The sequence below is a fragment of the Mastomys coucha genome, unplaced genomic scaffold, assembly GCF_008632895.1.
Source record: "Mastomys coucha isolate ucsf_1 unplaced genomic scaffold, UCSF_Mcou_1 pScaffold7, whole genome shotgun sequence".
NCBI classification, from domain to species: Eukaryota; Metazoa; Chordata; class Mammalia; order Rodentia; family Muridae; genus Mastomys; species Mastomys coucha.
The window spans coordinates 31,891,450-31,909,985 of NW_022196913.1; the positions used below are offsets into that span (position 1 = coordinate 31,891,450).

The 18,536-nt window shown below is 35.5% G+C and overlaps 1 protein-coding gene across 3 annotated transcripts; it reads right to left on the bottom strand.

The window, feature by feature from the left end:
• LOC116082000 (prolactin-7B1) lies at positions 1–17,561 on the bottom strand. 3 transcript variants are annotated; one of them, XM_031358805.1, is made up of 7 exons: positions 17,525–17,561; positions 8,239–8,390; positions 4,622–4,797; positions 3,804–3,842; positions 2,688–2,795; positions 876–1,055; positions 1–324 (listed from the first exon to the last, which is right to left on the bottom strand). In XM_031358805.1, exons 2-7 carry the CDS (start codon positions 8,267–8,269, stop codon positions 103–105), a joined length of 756 nt encoding a protein of 251 aa, XP_031214665.1. In that variant the 5' UTR covers positions 8,270–8,390; positions 17,525–17,561; the 3' UTR covers positions 1–102. The 3 variants fall into 3 exon arrangements, with proteins under 3 accessions (XP_031214665.1, XP_031214663.1, XP_031214664.1); XM_031358803.1 differs by lacking the exon at positions 17,525–17,561 and adding an exon at positions 15,314–15,468 and having other exon boundaries at positions 8,239–8,385; XM_031358804.1 differs by lacking the exon at positions 17,525–17,561 and adding an exon at positions 15,253–15,468.
• Positions 17,562–18,536: the final 975 nt, after the last annotated feature.

Consider the following 18,536-nt stretch of genomic DNA (forward strand, 5'->3'; position numbering starts at 1 on the left):
TGCTTGGATATATCTAAAGCATTTATTTTTTATGAAGTGTTGTGTTACACAAAGGGATACCTTCAAATGAGAGAAAATTAAAAGAAGCTTTGAGGAAATTGATTACTGAAGGCGAATTTGGTTTGCTGAGTCTTGGCACATGTAACCATCAAAATACCGACACTTCAAGTGCTTAAGAAAATGTTCTACTTTGTCTGTGTCAACAAATAGGCAATAGGACAATTTATAAAGAGCAAAAAATCTTGATTCTTCATTGGCTGACTGTAAGGATGCAAGCTCTGACCAAACAGGGTACTCTTCATTTTCTTCAATTCCACGTTTAACCTAATGACAAATGATAGTTATATGATTACGGTTTCTATTTGATTGTTCCTTTACTTGTTAGTGTTGATTTGTATTACTATATAGTCAACAATGTAAACTTTAGTCAGCATCAATAGACTTTTTGTGCACAAACTCAGGTAACATATCCCTTAATCACCTACAAACTATAGGCAAGGTGCAAGTAAGCGTTTACTAAGATGATGTTCAATCAGGATGAAGTATATTATTTTGGGACAAGTCACGTGGAAGACCACAGACTTGTGTTTGAAAAAGGCAGATTGGATTAGTTCTTAACAGTTTTCTAACTTAAGATACACAGAAGCCAGGAATGGAAGTAATAACATAGGTAGAGATAGTTCACCTCTTCAGGAAAGGTAATGACCCAATGATTGTGAGGAACAGCTCTATCCCTTCCTGATTTCATACAGATTTCATACAAGATTGAATGCATGTAATTTGCTCTTGTACAGTGAGTTGTTTCTAAATTTGTGATCCACCACATATACCACATCATTTATGATAGAAAGGTAGAAAGTAAGAATATGTCTCACCTTCTTGGCAATCTTCATGATGCGGTCCAGAAGGATTTTATTTTTTACCTCAATATCTTTGACTCTTGCAAGGATAGCAAAGGGAGCTCCTGGCATATTCTTGAGTTCTATCTCCAGGTGATACAGAGGGTTGTCCCAGGCACGTAGTATACTTAGTATCATTTTTACAAAGTCTGGCAGCTATACAAAAGTAAGAAATTTTACTAAGGTAAGATAGGCATGAACTGTATTTAGTTTGAATTAGTGAAGCACAATTAAAATATTCATTTGTTATTCTTCTGGGATAGATAATATTTCTGAAGATGAAACTATGGAGGGTTATTGAATTTCATCTATTCTACTGCATTTTATTAAATAATACAGTATGTTAAATAGTAACTACTTTTTCTAATGAACCACCATATTGCTTTTATTGTATTTTCATTGAGAAATTGTACCATTTGATTTTCCTATAATATCTTGTCTATATTCCTGTATTGCTTGTTCATGAGAATTAAAAGCTTTGCTGGTTTTCAGAAGATGTCAACAGGACCTGATCCAGAAACACAATTCTCATCAATGTCAATGGCAAGTGGTACAAGTGGAGTCATCACACCAATTAAATTACTCACAGTTTTATTCATTTAAAGTTCTTAGGTTATTTTGGGATACAAGAACAAAGACTTAATAAAGAAACTATGCCATCTATACATGGGCTTTCATTGGTCTACTTCCCTCCATGCCCTTGTCTCTAGCACAACAGTGATCTTTCTGCTTGAGCAGATGAAGAAGGCACAGTGTTGCCTTCATTACCAGCATCAGTGGGAAGCTCACTGTAGTATGACCTACTAGGATCATTAAAATGTTCATATTTAAAATACTTGCTCTGACAGATATCTATTAGCTACTCTAGTGGCAATGGAAATAAAGAGTAGAGAAGAAATCCAATGGACTTTGCAAAGGAAAATGTATAAAGAAATGATGAGAAGGAACACAAGAAATGATGATGGATCCTAGCAACATGGGGCATATCACTATAGTGAGAATTTGAATTGCAAGAACAGATTCCAATTCTTATTTTGCATGCTTTGGGTAAAAGTTCTGTATTAACCTAACAAATCTTCAACTTGCTTTTCCTATGTAGTGTAATAATATTACATTCGGAGAGGACACTGGAGTGAAGTGAATACAATAGTTGGTGAAGTGTCCACTGACGCAGATTTGTTTTCACAGATTTCATCACTCCCTCTTCTTCACTTCTTACTCAATTCAATTCTTTCACCTCAATATGATCCTCAAATCAAATATTTTCAAAATTAGTTGTGGCAGAGAATTGGATAGGAGGTATTATAACAATCATATCATAGGTGCCAGTATAAGGTGATCTTCCCTTCATATTTTCGGGCATGGTTTTGTCCTAAGGAGCATTATATAATTTCTAAGTCTGTTGGTAATATATAATAAATGTTATCATCTTTTACACACACACATAAATCTATCTTTAAATATAGGTGTCCAATTCAGGTCAAAGTTTCTAACGGAATAAGTGAGCTAGGTAGAGTATGATTGCTACTGTGTTGTCTTCTAAATGGGTAATTTATAGCTATGCTTTACTCTTATATGAAAAATATTTTTATTATTCATGTACTGTAGAAGATGATTTTTCATTACTCACTCTTCTTGGATTTTTCCTAAAGAAATATATACCACATTTATTGCAGTGTTTATAATAACCTACAGAATGGCAAAGCCAGTGTACCACTTTAGATGTTTAGGATCAAACCAATGTATATCTTTAGATGTTTAGGATCAAACCATAGGCAGGAGACTCACTGAGATCCTTTGGGCTTCCTTTTCTGTTTTTGGTGTTTTGAGTGACAAAGTGTGGCAGCTGTTGAGACCATTGACAACAAATTCATCATGTCTGTTAAATTGTAATGTCTGTAGAGGTTAAAAATAGAAATCAAGTTAGTAGTAATTAATCCTCAGTGAAAATTGAATTACCCTTGACATAATTAGTTGTCCAATATAGGCACCTTAAAAAAGTTAAAAACAATGAAGAAATGTTAAATACAAAATATTAATTCATTAATATATTATTCTTTACACATTGTATTTTAACTATATTATATAAATATGTAATTTCAAATTAATAGATAGTTTATGAAACTGTAATTGATCACTAGGAAGATTAGGAATTTAAAAGATTATTAATTTAAAATGGAGATTGACAAGAAACATGAGCTAAAAGATTGCATTAGGATAAATTCACGTACAATTCAGGGACAGGTTCCACGGTTGCACTTCATTAGATTGAGGCTTTATTTACCTTCTTCTCTTTGACACTGGCTCACTTAGAATTAGTAATATACAGCCATCAAGCACAGAGACCTTACACCAACTTCTAGATGTGCCCCTTTATTGAGTAAGATCATGTTAAAGAAAACTTATATAACAATTCCTAGCATTTGTGGGCTGCTGAAAGCTATAATTTGTACCCCAGTACCTGACACAGGTTGATTTTAGAGTATTTCTATTCAATCTGTGGACTTCATTACAGTAAAACGCTTACATCTTGGATATATACAGTGAGCTCAATGAGGAATGCCCTAGGAACAGTTTCCCACCAGTATGCTTAGGAAAGCAGAGTTTTTTCCCTATGACAACTTTTAGAACTTTATGTCACAGTATATTTATATTTGTAGATATATTTTTAATAGAAGAAATCTAGAGAAAAGTTTTGAGATGTCTCTGCATTCATCATAAATCTGAGATTCCCTAAACTGAGTAACTATATTGCATGATTTTTGGCTGATGTTTCCTTTACTTATAGGGGTATCCTATGGGAAACTAGGTTCATGGTGCTTTCTTATCTAAGTTGCAGTGTAGTACAATCATTGCCACAAAGGCTTCTTTTAGAAAGAAGCTGGAAGTAAAGGAAGTACTTACAAATGCAATGAACATGTCTGATGAGAAATTATTGGATAGCTGGAATAAGACAAAGGGAAGAAAACACATGAGTGAAAATCAACATGAATGCACACAATGCAAATTATATATATAAATATATGTGTATATATATATGTTTGTTTTGTATCATTTTTATTAGATATTTTCTTTATTTACATTTCAAATGTAAATCCCCTTTCCCAGTATGGGATGCCCATTGTGGCACTCCAACTTAACATCTTTTCCCCTCCTTGATGATTGATGTTGACAACATAACACATAACTATCAGGAAGAGAAGACTTGCTTGTGCAGTCCTCCTATTATCTAAGCATTATCCATAGGTACATAGTAGGAATGATTAAAGAAAGCTCCAAAACACTTAAGGGTTTCTGCGCATTTATGACTTTTTTTCTTATGTGGAGTCTACTGCAGTTTAATTTAGGTCTATTCCATTCACTGTTAACTTCTTTACTAAATAACTGTGGTACTTTAATGAAGATGCCAGCTGACAATGCATCCTGCAAGCAAGATCAGGCAAGAGAACTTCTACTGTGGCTACTCCTTCCTGAATTCTATGAAACAACTTTTGAGAAAAGTGTTTTTATCTTTAATGAAGTCATTTGTTGTGAATCTGTAAGAAATCGTGACTGTTCCATACTCCTTGTGCTGCTTTACCGAGGTCAAAGCTTTATTTGATATGTGAAGGTGAGTTACCTGAAATTTGATTTTTGGTGACCTCTATTAAACTGTAACGCACTTCCAGTTCTCACACAGACACTCACTGTTGAACAATGCCTGAAGCCACTGAGGTACTTACGAATATCCTGCGTGTCTCTATAGCCAGGCCATTGATGTGCTGAGAAAGTATAATGGCATCATCAAAAAGGTCTTCAGTGAGTTTTTCATTAACACCTGATTCACCGCCATTTGTGGGTAAAGAGACCACGATCTCCCACTGGAGAAGATTTGACACCAACAGTATCTGCAGTGCCCCTGATACAAAGAAACAGCTATGCTGAGATCCATTCATCTGAGGTTATCAACACTCTCTCTGCCTAGCATCTTCCACTGTATTGTTTGTGTCCTCTGTGTTAGGACATAACTATATTTTACAGTGGCAAAGTAATTATGTATACATCATTGTACAAATGTATAGTTTTAGAGCTTGGTAATTTTCTACATTTTAGATTGATATTCAGAAAAGACTTAAAACTTTTAAACAGCTTCATTTTAAATAACTTCGAGTGTTTTTTTAAAGTCACTGAGTATAGAAAGTTTAAGGGTTTTGGAATGTATTGTGCTGTTTGTTTGATCGATTGATGATTGATTGATTGATTGATTTTTGGGTTTTGTGGTTAAATTCTCCAAGAAACTAATTCTAAGTGAATGTGCAATATTTATATTTTGACAAGGACAGAACACTTTATCAGCTACTTGCATGTTCATACCTCATAGGATTAAACTTGTTCTTACTTGGTTGTCTAATAGTGAAAATGAGAATAATGTCAGAAGAAAGGTAGCCTATGTTGGCTTTGATAGCTTGTAATAATAAAAGTATGCATCTCTGTTTCATGCAAAGCCTTACAATTGATTTTTCTATAAAATTTAGTTTTATAATGACATTGTGAGTGGACTGTGGCATTGTAACCTTCTCAAACTAAACAGGTAAAAGAGAACCCTAGGGTCAAATGATTTTCCCTGAGCCGAGTTCATAATCAGTGAGATAGATTCTCTAGATGCCATCACTGTGAACATGTCATCCCACATTTGCATGACACACACAGTTGGGTACCATCTTGACCATATGAATGCCAGAGACCACATCTGTGATGCTGAGAGTCAGTGTTCTTCTTTAAAGCACAAACTTTACTTTAGATCACATGAGTATAGGAGCCCTCCCTAGTAAACATTTTATCTACATTTCTTGCCCTATGCAACAATCATCTTTAATTTTTTAGCATGATTACAATTATATTCTTTATAAATATGCTAATTGAACAGAAAGACAGCAACTAAACTTGTAAGTTATTGACAGTTACACTCTCAAAAAAATGGAACAAGTTACAGAAAAAAAGTTAAAAGTATGCTTTTGTTTCTTGAACTTATAAAATTAAAAAAAAAAAGATCTAAATGCAAAACTCTAAATGCCATGCAAACTTTCATGACACCAAATGTGTCCAGCCTAACAGGCAAGGCAAAGCCTGGCAACTTATACCTGGAAAAACTGAACAAATGCCATGCTGTGCTGGTTCTTTTGCTTTTGTTTGCTGTATTTTGTTTTGTATATATGGCCTTCTCTGTTTTGTTTGGGCATTTGCTGTATTATAGGCTCTTGTTTGTTTGTTTGTTTGTTAATAAACTCTTTTTAGGAGAGAGACAATCTGAAGTTGGGTGGATAGGGAGTTTAGAAGTATCTAGGAAGAGTCGGAGAAAGAGAGAAAACAAATTGTATACAAATATTTTAGTTCACAAGGGAGAAAAATAAGATTAACATAAAAATTTAAAATATGAAATTTTGTAGTATAAAATGGAACTAAGAACATTTTGACTACATAACTAAGTCATTATATAATTCCTGTGTAAATGCTTATTTTCTTAACAAATATGATGGTTCTAGACCTTATTTTGTGTGATATAAAATTTTATATATATCTGTGTGTGGACACAGATACATGTATATAAATGTACATATATATGCTTGTTGATTTTCATCTGAGAATGTTTCATAATCTAAGAGGAAGTAAAATTAACAAAAAATCTTTGTTCTTCATTTCACAATATCAGTGGTTATCATTAATGATTTTTTTACCATTGTTAACTGTAGAAAACTAGCATAAGCAACTATATTAAATTTCACCTTTATTGACATATCATTCATTTTACTCCAGATTAGCCAAGTGTCAAAGACACCTATCCACTATCATTGCCTAACTTAAATTTTAACACTGTTTTTAAATAAACATTACTTTATTATTTATAAATAAACACATGAAATTGCCAGTAACTACAAAACTAAGTAGTAGCTGAAAGTATTCTAGAACAATTTATGGGCCGCTAACATAACTCATATTTTCAAACATGTATGATTTAAATAAACATGAAAATTATTGATTCAGAATAGCTGTGGGAAGAAATGATATATGAAAAACTTATACTAAAAAATAAAGAAAAACATACTGAATATATGAGTTAAATTTCTCAGGTACTCACTCCATATCAGCTACAATGGCAATTCAAAAACAGTTATACAAGACTTACCCAGAAAGGCTAAATTAAAGATTTCTATTTAGTTTTAAAGAGTTATTTATACACATTGGACCTTTGGGGAATAAAGGGTAACTTAAAGGTGTTGGGTGAAAAGGAACCAAGATAAAGGTCTTTACAAAGCAGTAAATTTTCATGACCACTCATTGAAAGCTGTTTCCTTGAAACACATATAGTGTAGGAGAATAGTGAAGAAAATTAGGCAGAATGATTTCTTATTACTTCACATTTATGAACACATCAGTGGGGGATAGTTGAGAAACAGTATGAATACAGTGTAAATCTGAAGTGTAATACCCTGAAATGCAGCATAGTTTCCTCTATGGCCTAAGGAATCTTCCAAAACAAGACTAATGTTTTGAAGTCAAATAATCAAGTAGGATAACTCATGTTCAAGCCTAAGGAAACAACAACAACAATAAAATAATAATTTCATCTTTCTAAATTTGTGACAATTTGAAGTTATTGAAACATGGGTTCTCAGCAAATTCCCACTTCTTAATTTCTGCAAGATCAATCTCTGAGCTTTATTATCTTCCATCTAAAAACTGCCCTGACATCTGAGTATTTTTAAACATGCATTATTTCTAACCAATTAGATAACATTATTCTATCACATTTCTCTTGAATGTGAGAGTATATGTGTTTATGTTTGTTTTCATATGTGTGCAAATGTGTATATAAGGCAGAGAACAACCTCAGGTGTTATTAAATACCAACCATATCTGTATTTAATATTTTGGGGATAGAAACTCTCACTGCCCTGAAACTTTCTAAATCAATTAGACTGGCTGTGCAGTCAGGCTAAAGGTCCCATTTGCCTCTACTGTCCCAGCATGGAGATTATAATTCTAAACCACTAGGTCTAGCTCATATTGTCCATTTCTTCCTTTACTTCAATAAAGATAAAGAATATTAATTGGTTACTGTCACTTGGCCTAATGAAAGGGGTTCCCATTTTTTGCAAACCAGTCTAAACTATCTATAATAAACTTGTAAATATTTTTCCTAGGTTTCAATTTTTTTCTTAGCATACTGATGTACTATTTGAATAAATAAAAATGTCTGTTAACACATGAAACATGAGACAGGTTCTGGTAAAAGAATTCCTTGGAGAACCAACAAGTTATTCAGACACACCCAGAAAAACACTATTAAGAAGTTACTTACAGAAGCATGGTTGAGTCAATGATAAATTCATCTCAGAATAGTTCCTCCACAGTATATGAGGGACTGGGAAAGGCTGCTGAACTGATGTCCTGGTGTCTACTGACTGTACTTCCTATATACTCCAGCAGATTGCCCCAAGGACACTTACTGCTCTAACAGGAAGGAAATAAGTTATAAAACATTAGGTATTTTCTCAATTACTGTCAACAGCATCATCACTATTACCACAGTAATATATATAAATCCAAGTTGACTTCATAGTCCATGATGAGTATGTCAGACCAGACGTAAATTGCTGTTCCTTACCACATCATTGACTCACCCGACTCTTGCATTTGTTCTCTAACCTTTTGTACACTCTATGTCTTCTGAGGCAGTTAAGATGTATCTAATAAGATAAGATTTTCCCCAGACATTGGACCACCATGTTCAGGTGATTCAATTAATCACACAAGGAAAGGCAAATAATTAGTGTAGTCTGAACACTTACTTATAAGGTACATTTTTTTGCTCATCTTAGAATGCAAAGCATAGGTTCTCTCCTTTATATTGTCCCTTAATCAAATTACCAAGTTGATGCTTTCTTCTAGAACTACTGTATGAGTATTATGTTTGTCAACATATCTTGCCATGCTAACTCCTAGTATTAGCATGTAGTGAGTCCTTCCAATGCTGAGAGTTGTCCACAAGAAGGTTCCCTAGTTTCTTTGGAATCATGAAACTAGGCAGCATAGTCAAAGTTTCCAGTTCAATACCACTCTGATTTATCCATGTAGTGGAACCAGAGAATGAAATGGTTTTAATATTTGAGTTCATTAAGTTTACTATGGTACTGGTATGTATCTAACAGTAGCCTCAAGTGCCTGAATGGTGTTGGAAGCCTTAGGGACCTTGCTGTTGGTTGACTCCAGGAACTGACATTGTGTTAAATAATGCCTTTTCCCATATAATTGTGTAACATATTATCAATTATTTAACCACTGTCTTGTTCTGTTAACTCACTAATTTACATGTTATTCACTACCAAATGAATAAGACATTTAGAGGTCATTATTAACATGTAGATTCAGAGAGCATCAGCTCAGTCCCTGAAGGACCAGCGCTTTCTACTTCAGGAAGTCTAAAATGGCACCTGGATGGTTGATCTCTGTGTGTAATAAATAAAATCCTTTCAGATGTTTAATAGACCGTGAGCTTGTCCCATCCTCATGAATTTTACTCCTCTATAATGAAAACATGTGTTGGTCTTTCTATCTATCTATCTATCTATCTATCTATCTATCTATCTATCTATCTATCATAATCTATTTATATTTAACAATTATTCTTCAGAGCTGCAGTGTATGATTTTGCTCATGGTTTTCTATAGTCTCACCAACCATGCTAGGGATTAGTTCACATATGCCACAGACAGTTCTCTACTTCTGGCTCTTTGGGGTCCCTCTGTACAAGAGCTGTTTATCTGAAGTATCTTCTGGTAGGGTCTAGGACTGTGTGAGTGACCTCTTCTCCACAGACAAAATTCTGGGACACCAAAGATTGTCTAGCCATTTTTATCCTCAGGCAAAACATCCAGTATGATGTATAGCAGATGTCCACATGAACACCCTTGTGCAGTATTTCTATGTTCAGGACGTAATTGGACACAGGCCCAGGGCACTCCTTGAGGACAGGATCACTGTCCACATTTAGGACAAGTTCAGTTTGTGCATCTTCAGTTCTCTGTACTTGTTCTTCCACTGTTGCCTGGAGTTCAGAGGATTTTGATTTGAGAATGTACCTTGGTTAGGTTATACTTAGGACAACTTTAGGTTTTCCCTATACCTTTCTTTTAAAAATATCATTAGCATATATTCTGTATATTAACACAGCTTTAGATAACTCTAATTATAGACTTTAATTTCACATGAATGAGATTTCTTTCAGACTTCATTTTGCACATTTGTATCTGTATATGTATTTAGATACACATGTTTGTATGTATGTATGTATGTACATATGTATGTATGTATATATGTATGCATATGTGTGTTTTACCATTTTCATATAAGGAATTTTGATTATTTCTTATAAGAACATTTGAAAATTAAATAAAATAGAAAAATATCTTTATTATCCATTTTATAAATTCATGGATGTCATTAATTCTGTTTCCTTGCATGTATCACTTGTAGAACATTAGGACCAACACACCCTTAATATTGTAGTGTCATTAAGTTTACCCAAGAGTGACAGTGACTGTAATGTACACATTTTGACTTTAGGCTAAAGTGTTAAATGAGTTGATATTCTAGTAGGCAAACTCAGAAGGGCAAAGTAACAAAAAAAATTCCCCATTCTTTTTGTAGGCATAGTTCAAGGATACTGACCCTTATGTTCCCAACAAATCACTGATTTTTAATCCCAGAAACATCAATCTTTGAACTGTATTTTTTCTTCAGAGTTTCCCTAGCATTTGAAGGTTTTTTTTTAATTAATTTTTTATTTATATTTCAAATGTAATCCCTCTTCCAGACTTCCCATTAGGAAACCACCAATTCCATCCCATTCCACTGCTTCTATAAGGGTGCTCTCTCACCCACTCACCCACTCCTGTATCCCCTCCCTGGAATTCCTCTACACTGGGGCATCTAGGCTTTCCAGGACCAAGGTCCTCTCCTCCCATGGATGCTGGACAAGATTATCCTCTGCTACATATATGGCTGGAGTCATGGGTAACTACATGCGTACTCTTTGGTTGGTGGTTTAGACTCTGGGAGTTCAAGGGGGTCTGCTTTGGTTGATACTGTTGTTCTTCTTATGGGGTTACAAACCCCTTCAGTTCCTTTACTCTTTTCTCTAACTCCTCCATTGGGGACCCCATGCTCAGTTCAATGGTTGGCTGTAAGCATCTGTATTTATCAGGATCTCTCAGAGTCTCTCAGGAGACAGCTATGTCAGGCTCCTGTCAGCAAGCATTTCCTCACATCCACAATGTCTGGGTTTGGTGACTGTATATGGAATGGATCCCCAGGTAGGGCAGTCTCTGGATGGCCTTTCTGTCAGTCTCTGCTCCACACATTTTCTCCATATTTACTCCCATGAGTATTTTGTTCCTCTACAAAGAAGAACTGAAGTTTCCACATGTTGGTCTCCCTTCTTGTGCTTCATGTGGTTTGTGAATTATATCTTGGATATTCCGAGCTTTTGGGCTAATATCCACTTATCAGTGAGTGCATACCATGTGTGTTCTTTTCTGATTGAGTTAACTCACTCAGGATGGTATTTTCTAGCCTTAGAATTTCCTTAATTCATTGTTTTTAATAGCTAGATAGGACTCCATTGTGTAAACATACCATATTTTCTGTACCATTCTTCAATTGAAGAACATCTGGGTTCTTTCTAACTTCTGGCTATCATCAGTATGGATGTTATGAACATAGTGGAACATGTGTTCTTATTACACGTTAGAGCATCTTTTGGGTATATGCCCAGGAGTGGTATAACTGGGTCCTGAGGTAGTACTACATCCAATTTTCTGAGGAACTTCCAGACTGATTTCCAGAGTGGTTGTACTAACTTGCAATCCCACCAACAATGGAGGAGTGTTCCTCTTTCTCCAAATCCTCAACAGCATCTGCTGTTACCTGAATTTTTGATTTTAGCTACTCTGATTGTGTGAGGTAGAATCTCAGAGTTATTTTAATTTGCATTTCTCTGATGCCTAAAGATGTTGAACATTAATTTAGGGTCTTCTCACCCATTCAATATTCCTCAGTTGAGAATTCTTTGTTTAGCTCTGTACCCCATTTTTATAGGGTTATTTGGTTCTCTGGAGTATAACGTCTTGAGTTCTTTGTGTATATTAGATATTAGCCCTGTATTGAATGAAGGATTGGTAAAGATCATTTTCTAATCTGGTAGTTGCCATTTTGTCTTATTGACAGCATCCTTTGCCTTACAGATGCTTTGGAATTTTATGAGTTCCCATTTGTCAATTCTTGATCTTAGAGAATAACACATTGTTGTTCTGTTCAGGAAGTTTTCCCCTGTGCCTACATGTTAGAGGCTTTTCCATACTTTCTCTTCTATTAGTTTCAGTGTATCTGGATTTATGTGCAGGTCCTTAATCCACTTGAACTTGAGCTTTCTACAAGGTGGTAAGAATGGTGCCAAGAGGAAAATGCATAGCTCTGAGTGCCTCCAAAAAGAAACTAGAAATAGCATACACTAGCACCTTGACAGCACATCTGAAAGCTCTAGAACAAAAAGAAGCAAATACACCCAGGAGGAGTAGACAGCAGGAAAGAATCAAACTCAGTGCTGAAATCAACCAAGTATAAATAAAAAGAACTATACAAAGAATTGACAAAACTGTCACTGGTTCTTTGAGAAAATCAAGAAGAAAGATAAACTTTCTTACCCAGAGTAACCAGATGGCACAGAGTAAGCAGGGTTTGCAGCCCCTTAGAACGAACAACAATATGAAGTTACTAGTACCCTCAGAGCTCCCAGGGACTAAAACTCCAACCAAAGAGTACAAATGGGGGGGACTCATGGCTCCAGCAGTATGCGTATAGCAGAGGATGACCAAGTCGGTCATCAGTGGGAGGAGAGGAGCTTGGCCCTGTGAAGGTTCTATGCCCCAGTGTAGGGGAATGCCAGGGCCAGTAGGCAGAAGGGGGGGAATGGTGAGCAGGGGGAGGGGGGAGGGAACAGAGGATTCTTTTATATTATTTTATTTTATTTTTAATTTTTCTTTCTTTTTTTTGAGGGGAACCTGGGAAAGGAGATATTGTAAATAAAGAAGATATCTAATAAAAAAATTTTACTGCAACAAAAAAAATAAGAAATGAAAAGGGAAACATAAGAACAGAAACCGAGAAAATTTAAAAAATCATCAGATCCTACTACAAAAGACTATACTCAATAAAACTGGAAAATGAGGATGAAATGGACAATTTTCTAGACAAATACCAGGTACCAAAGTTAAATCAGGATCAGGTAAACCATCTAAACAGCTTCATAACCCCTAAGGTAATATAAGCTGTCATTAAAATGCTACCAACCAAGAAAATCTCAGGAACAGATGGGTTTAGTCCAGAATTCTATCAGATCTTCAAAGAAGACCTAATATAAATACTCGTCAAACTATTCACCAAAATAGAAACAGAAGGTACACTACCCAATTCGTTCTATGAAGCCACAACTATACTTTTACCTAAACCACACAAAGAAGCATCAAAGAAAGAGAACTTCAAACCAATTTTCCTTATGAACATAGATTAAAAGTACTCAATAAAATTTTTGCAAACCAAATCCATGAATATATCAAAACAATCATTCTTTATGGTCAAATAGGCCTCATCCCAGGGATGCAGGGATGGTTCGATATAAGGTGATCCATCAACAGAATCCACTGTATAAATAAACTCAAGAAAAAAGTACATAATCATCTTATTAGATGCTGAGAAAGCATTTGAGAAAAATCCAACACCCCTTCATGATAAAAGTCTTGGAAAGATCAGGAATTCAAGGCCTATGCCTAAATATAGTAAAAGCAATATACAGCAAACCAGTAGCAAACATCAAACTAAATGGAGAGAAACTTGAATCAATCCCTCTAAAATCAGGGACTAGAAAAGGCTGCCCACTCTCTTCCTACCTATTCAATATAGTACTCAAAATCTTAGCCAGAAAAATTAGACAACAAAAGAATATCAAAGGGATACAAATTGGAATAGAAGAACTAAAAATATCACTATTTGCAGATGATATGATAGTATACTTAAGTGAGACCAAAAATTCCACCAGAGAACTCCTAAAGCTGATAAACAACTTTAGCAAAGTGGCAGGATACAAAATTAACTCAAACATAACGTTAGATTTCGGCAACACTAACGATAAACAGGCTGAGAAAGAAGTTAGGGAAATGACACCCTTCACAATAGTCACAAACAATATAAAACATCTTGGTGTGACTCTAACCAAACAAGTGAAAAATCTATATGGCAAGAACTTCAAGTCTCTGAAGAAAGAAACTGAAGAAGACCTCAGAAGATGGTAAGATCTCCCATGCTTGTGGAGAGACTTTCATTTCTTAAGCTTAGAAGCCTGAGATACATTGCCATATTTTGAGTTGCTCTTCCATCCTAAATTAAACCTCATTGGAAATATCTCCCTAGACATTCACACAAGTTTATCTTATAAGTGTTTCTAAATCTAGTACAGTTAACCATGAGGACTAGCAATAATACATTTTCTATATAGAAAAATTGCTCTATGTTATCACAGCCTAAAATGCTTTTCTGTAGTAGTAATGTCTGCATTGGGACTTATTCAAGCAGAATCTCTTAAATACATATATTTTAGTTAAGTACTCATTACTAAAACAACTATGTATTTGAAATCTGCTTATGAAGGAATGGCTGCTTTGGTTTACATTTTTGGAAGTAATGTCAATGGGAGACAGCACTTGAATGCCTTTTATAATATGGGCAAGATATGGGATTGAACATCGAGTTTGATCTCACAAAGCTAGATATATCACAATTTCCTTTCCAAAGACCCCAAACCCAGGTTAATAGACTTCCGTTAATCCCCTACTCCTAGCATCTCCATAAAATACTAACACCCAGAAACAGATATCTACCTCAGGGTTTTGGATAGACATTTATTATCCCAAATATAGCAAAGTTCATTGTTTTATTCATTCTTTTTTTTTTTGGATCTTTACATGCTTATAAAAAGGTTATCTGACATTTTCCCCTTTTATTGAAAATAGAATCTTTTCTCATTAAATATATCTTGACTAGTTTCATCTTCCTTTACTACTCCAAGTACTTCTCCAACTGCTCTCATGTCTACTCCTTTTCTGTCTCTCATTGTATAAAAACAGGCTTCTAAGAAATAACAACAAAGTGTTTAACAAAATAAAATATAATAAGACAAACCATAAACCACTGGGTCTAAGTTGGACAAGGCAAATTAACAGAAAGGAACAAGGGAAGGCACAAGAATCAGAAACCTACTTACTTACACACTCGAGATTCCCATACAAATACTAATTGTAAGCTCTAATATATATGCAGAGGACCTGGTAAATACTTGTGCAGGCCTCATGTTCAGTCTCTGTAAGTTCATGTGAGCCTTGTTCAGTTGATTTGAGGGTCTTTCTCTCTTGATGTCCTCCATCCATTTTGGATATTACATTATCCTCCTCCATTGGATATTCAGTCCTGAGGGACATGATTAGATGTTGACATCACATTGAGAGCTGTGTGTTCTATGTTATCTCTCTCTCTCTCTCTCTCTCTCTCTCTCTCTCTCTCTCTCTCTCTCTCTCTCTCTCTCTCTCTCTCTCCTCTCTCTCTCTTTCCTCTCCTCTCTCTCTCTCTCTCTCTCTCTCTTTCTCTCTCTCTCTCTCTCTGCGAGTATGTGTTTGTGTGTATGTGTAACATAGTTGCTGTTGGTCTGCTTATTTCTTACTGTGATCTGAAGGAAGGTACTTCTATGTCAAAAGCTGAATAAGGCACTGATATATGAGTATAGCAGAATATCATGTCATTTTACTTTTACCTTTTTATTTTAAAACAAGTAGTATTTTGTTTTACTTTAGAACTCTGGCTATCTGGTCTAGTTCTTGGTCACACAAGCAGTGGTGAGTATGGGTTTCATCTCATGTAGTGGGTCTTAAATCAAATAAAATGAGTGTTGGTTGCTCCCACAATTTTCTGCTACCATTGTTCTAAGTGGCAGTTTTAACAATAGAAAAAAATGACCAATTCCATATACAATAGTGGCAAATATAATAAATGTATTTAAAAACTCAAGAAATTAGACATAAACATCAAATAATACATTTCTTTAAATGGGATATAATCCTAAATAGAGAATTTCCAAAACAAGAAACTTAAATGGCTAAGAAAAAATAGTTAAAGAAATGTTCAGTATCTTTAGTGACTGGGGAAATGCAAATTAAATTATTTTGAGATTCCAGTTTATATCTGTTAGAATGACTAAATTCAATAACACAAGTGATAGTGTATGCCAGTTACGATGCAAAATAAGGAAAGCCCTCATCCATTGCTGGTAGGAGCAAAATTTGTACAGCCACTATGGAAATAGCTTGGCATTTTCTCAGAAGGATGGGAATCAATTGTGGTGGCTTGAATATACTTGCCCCAGGGAGTAACACTACTATGGAGTGTGGCCTTGTTGGGGAAGATGTGTTCTCCTTGGAGGAAGTGTGTCATTGTCAGTGTAGGCTGTAAGTCCCTCCTTCTAGCTGCCCGGAAGTCTCTTTCTGGCTGCCTTTGGATCAGGATGTAGAAATTTTGACTCATTATGATAATGAACTAAAACTCTGAAACTGTAACCAAGCCCAAGTTAAATGTTGTCCTTTATAATAGTTGCCTTTTTCATGGTGTCTCTTCAGAGCAATAATGAACTACCCATAACATAAAATGGTACCAGGGACAAGGATATTGCTGTGATAGACCTAATCATGTTTGTTTGTTTGTTTTGAGGAATGTGGATTGGGGACATTGGATCTGGGAAGCAGTGGAATGCTTAACTTAGGGCTTAATGGACCATCCTAGCAGTAATATGAAAAACATTGGTGCTTAGGATAATTTAAACAGTCCAACCCTTGCTCTTGAGGTGGCAAAGGAGAGGAGTTTTAGTATATTGCTTGACGACCATTCCTAAGATGTTAAGGTGATGAATGTGGTTGATTTTGTCCTTGTCTGAAGAATCTGCCTAAGACTCAGGTGAAGTAACTTACATTAGTTGCAGAATTGACAAAGGAAGTTTGGAAAAAGTCCAGCATAGACTTGTCCTCTGGTTTACTTTCATGAAGAACATTTTAATTAAGAATAACAAGTTTGGAAAGGAAAAAAATATAAAATATATGGTTCAAGTATTAAAGGGACACAAGAAAGTGCAATGGAGCTAAATTCTGTGTTCAAGAATATAAACAGATTAAAGTAGTGTGACTTCAGGCCAAGTTCCCATCTAACTGAACTTAGTGTTTTTGCATTTGCAGTTGAACCATGGATAGTTTTATTATTATGACCTGGTTATTCCCTTCAATTAAACATAAGGAGATATTGTGTGTTGAATTGCATGGGATGATACAAGCTTTTGACCTGGATCTTGAGGGATAGTCACAATGAAGATCTTAGGTCCAGGCATGAGGGTACAGGCCTTTAATCCCAGGAGACAGAGGCAAACATATCTCTCAGTTCAAGACCAGCCTCGTAGAGAAAAAAAAAAAAAGCTTAGTTCTAGGCATGGTGGTATACACCTTCAATCCAAGCATTCAAGAGGTAGAGTCATGCAGATATCTGAGTTCAAATTCTCATAGTCCCAGGATCTCAAAGCTTATGTAGTGAAGCAGTTAGAAAACGGAACACTGGCAATAATATAATAGAACTAGGAGACAATGTTCCAGCCCAAGAAAGCAGCAGAACTTTGAAGATTCAGCCATGTGGTACTCTCTTTGGAGTCAATAATAGAAGAGTTATTGAGACAATTGATGCTGGTTAGCTAGCAGATTAACAGTGATTAAGAAGAGGCCAGCATCACTAAGGTAAAATCTTCTGGAAAGTATTTTCTGAGAGTACAAAGAAGCTGTGTTCCAGAGATATATGCCAAATTTGTTAGTAGAAAGAGTCACCAGGTAGTTTTTGGTTTTGAAGGTTTGAAGGGGTCATGGAGAGAGCTGAGGCTTGGAACTATGAGAGGCCAAGGAAGGCCATTAGTGAAGGTTCAGCCTCAATTGAAGTTGATTGCCCAAGACTGAAGGTGTCATGCAAAGAAGTTGAGGCTTGTCACCATGAAAGGTGCCTATGAGAAGCTATTGGTGAAGCCTAGTTGCAGTGGAAGATGCAACTAGGGATGACTACCAGGAAGAGCAGCAGCAGTGGAGCAGAGTCACTCAGAGCCTGGAGTATTACAGAGGACAGAGCTGGAGAAGTGACCTATCCTTTGGAGGAGCCCAGAAGATCATTGGAACAAGAAGCTGTAAACTTGAAGTTGCCCTGGATAGCCTAAGATGTTAGAGAAGTGAGAGCCATAGAATACCTTCTGGGGAAAGCTGATAACAACAAATAAAACTAGCCCAAGAGAAAGGAATTGTTACTGTCAACAATGATGAAGAGTTGTATATCTAAGAGTGTTTTCACATCAGACACGGAGGTGCACAGTTTGTTTGTTCAGCTGAGTTTTCCTGTCTTGCTTTGGTCCAGTATTTCCTCATTTTGGAATACTTATATGTATTCTGTGATATTGCAAATATGCGATCTGATTTTTGATTC

Excerpts from the sequence above, each read along its gene's own strand:
- LOC116082000 (XM_031358805.1), bottom strand. The coding sequence starts at position 8,269 with ATGAATTTATCATTGACTCAACCATGCTTCT. Across the intron at positions 4,798-8,238 it reads ATTGACTCAACCATGCTTCT|GGGCACTGCAGATACTGTTG; the intron begins GTAAGTAACTTC and ends TCTTTGTATCAG. Across the intron at positions 325-875 it reads TCATGAAGATTGCCAAGAAG|GTTAAACGTGGAATTGAAGA; the intron begins GTGAGACATATT and ends ATTTGTCATTAG.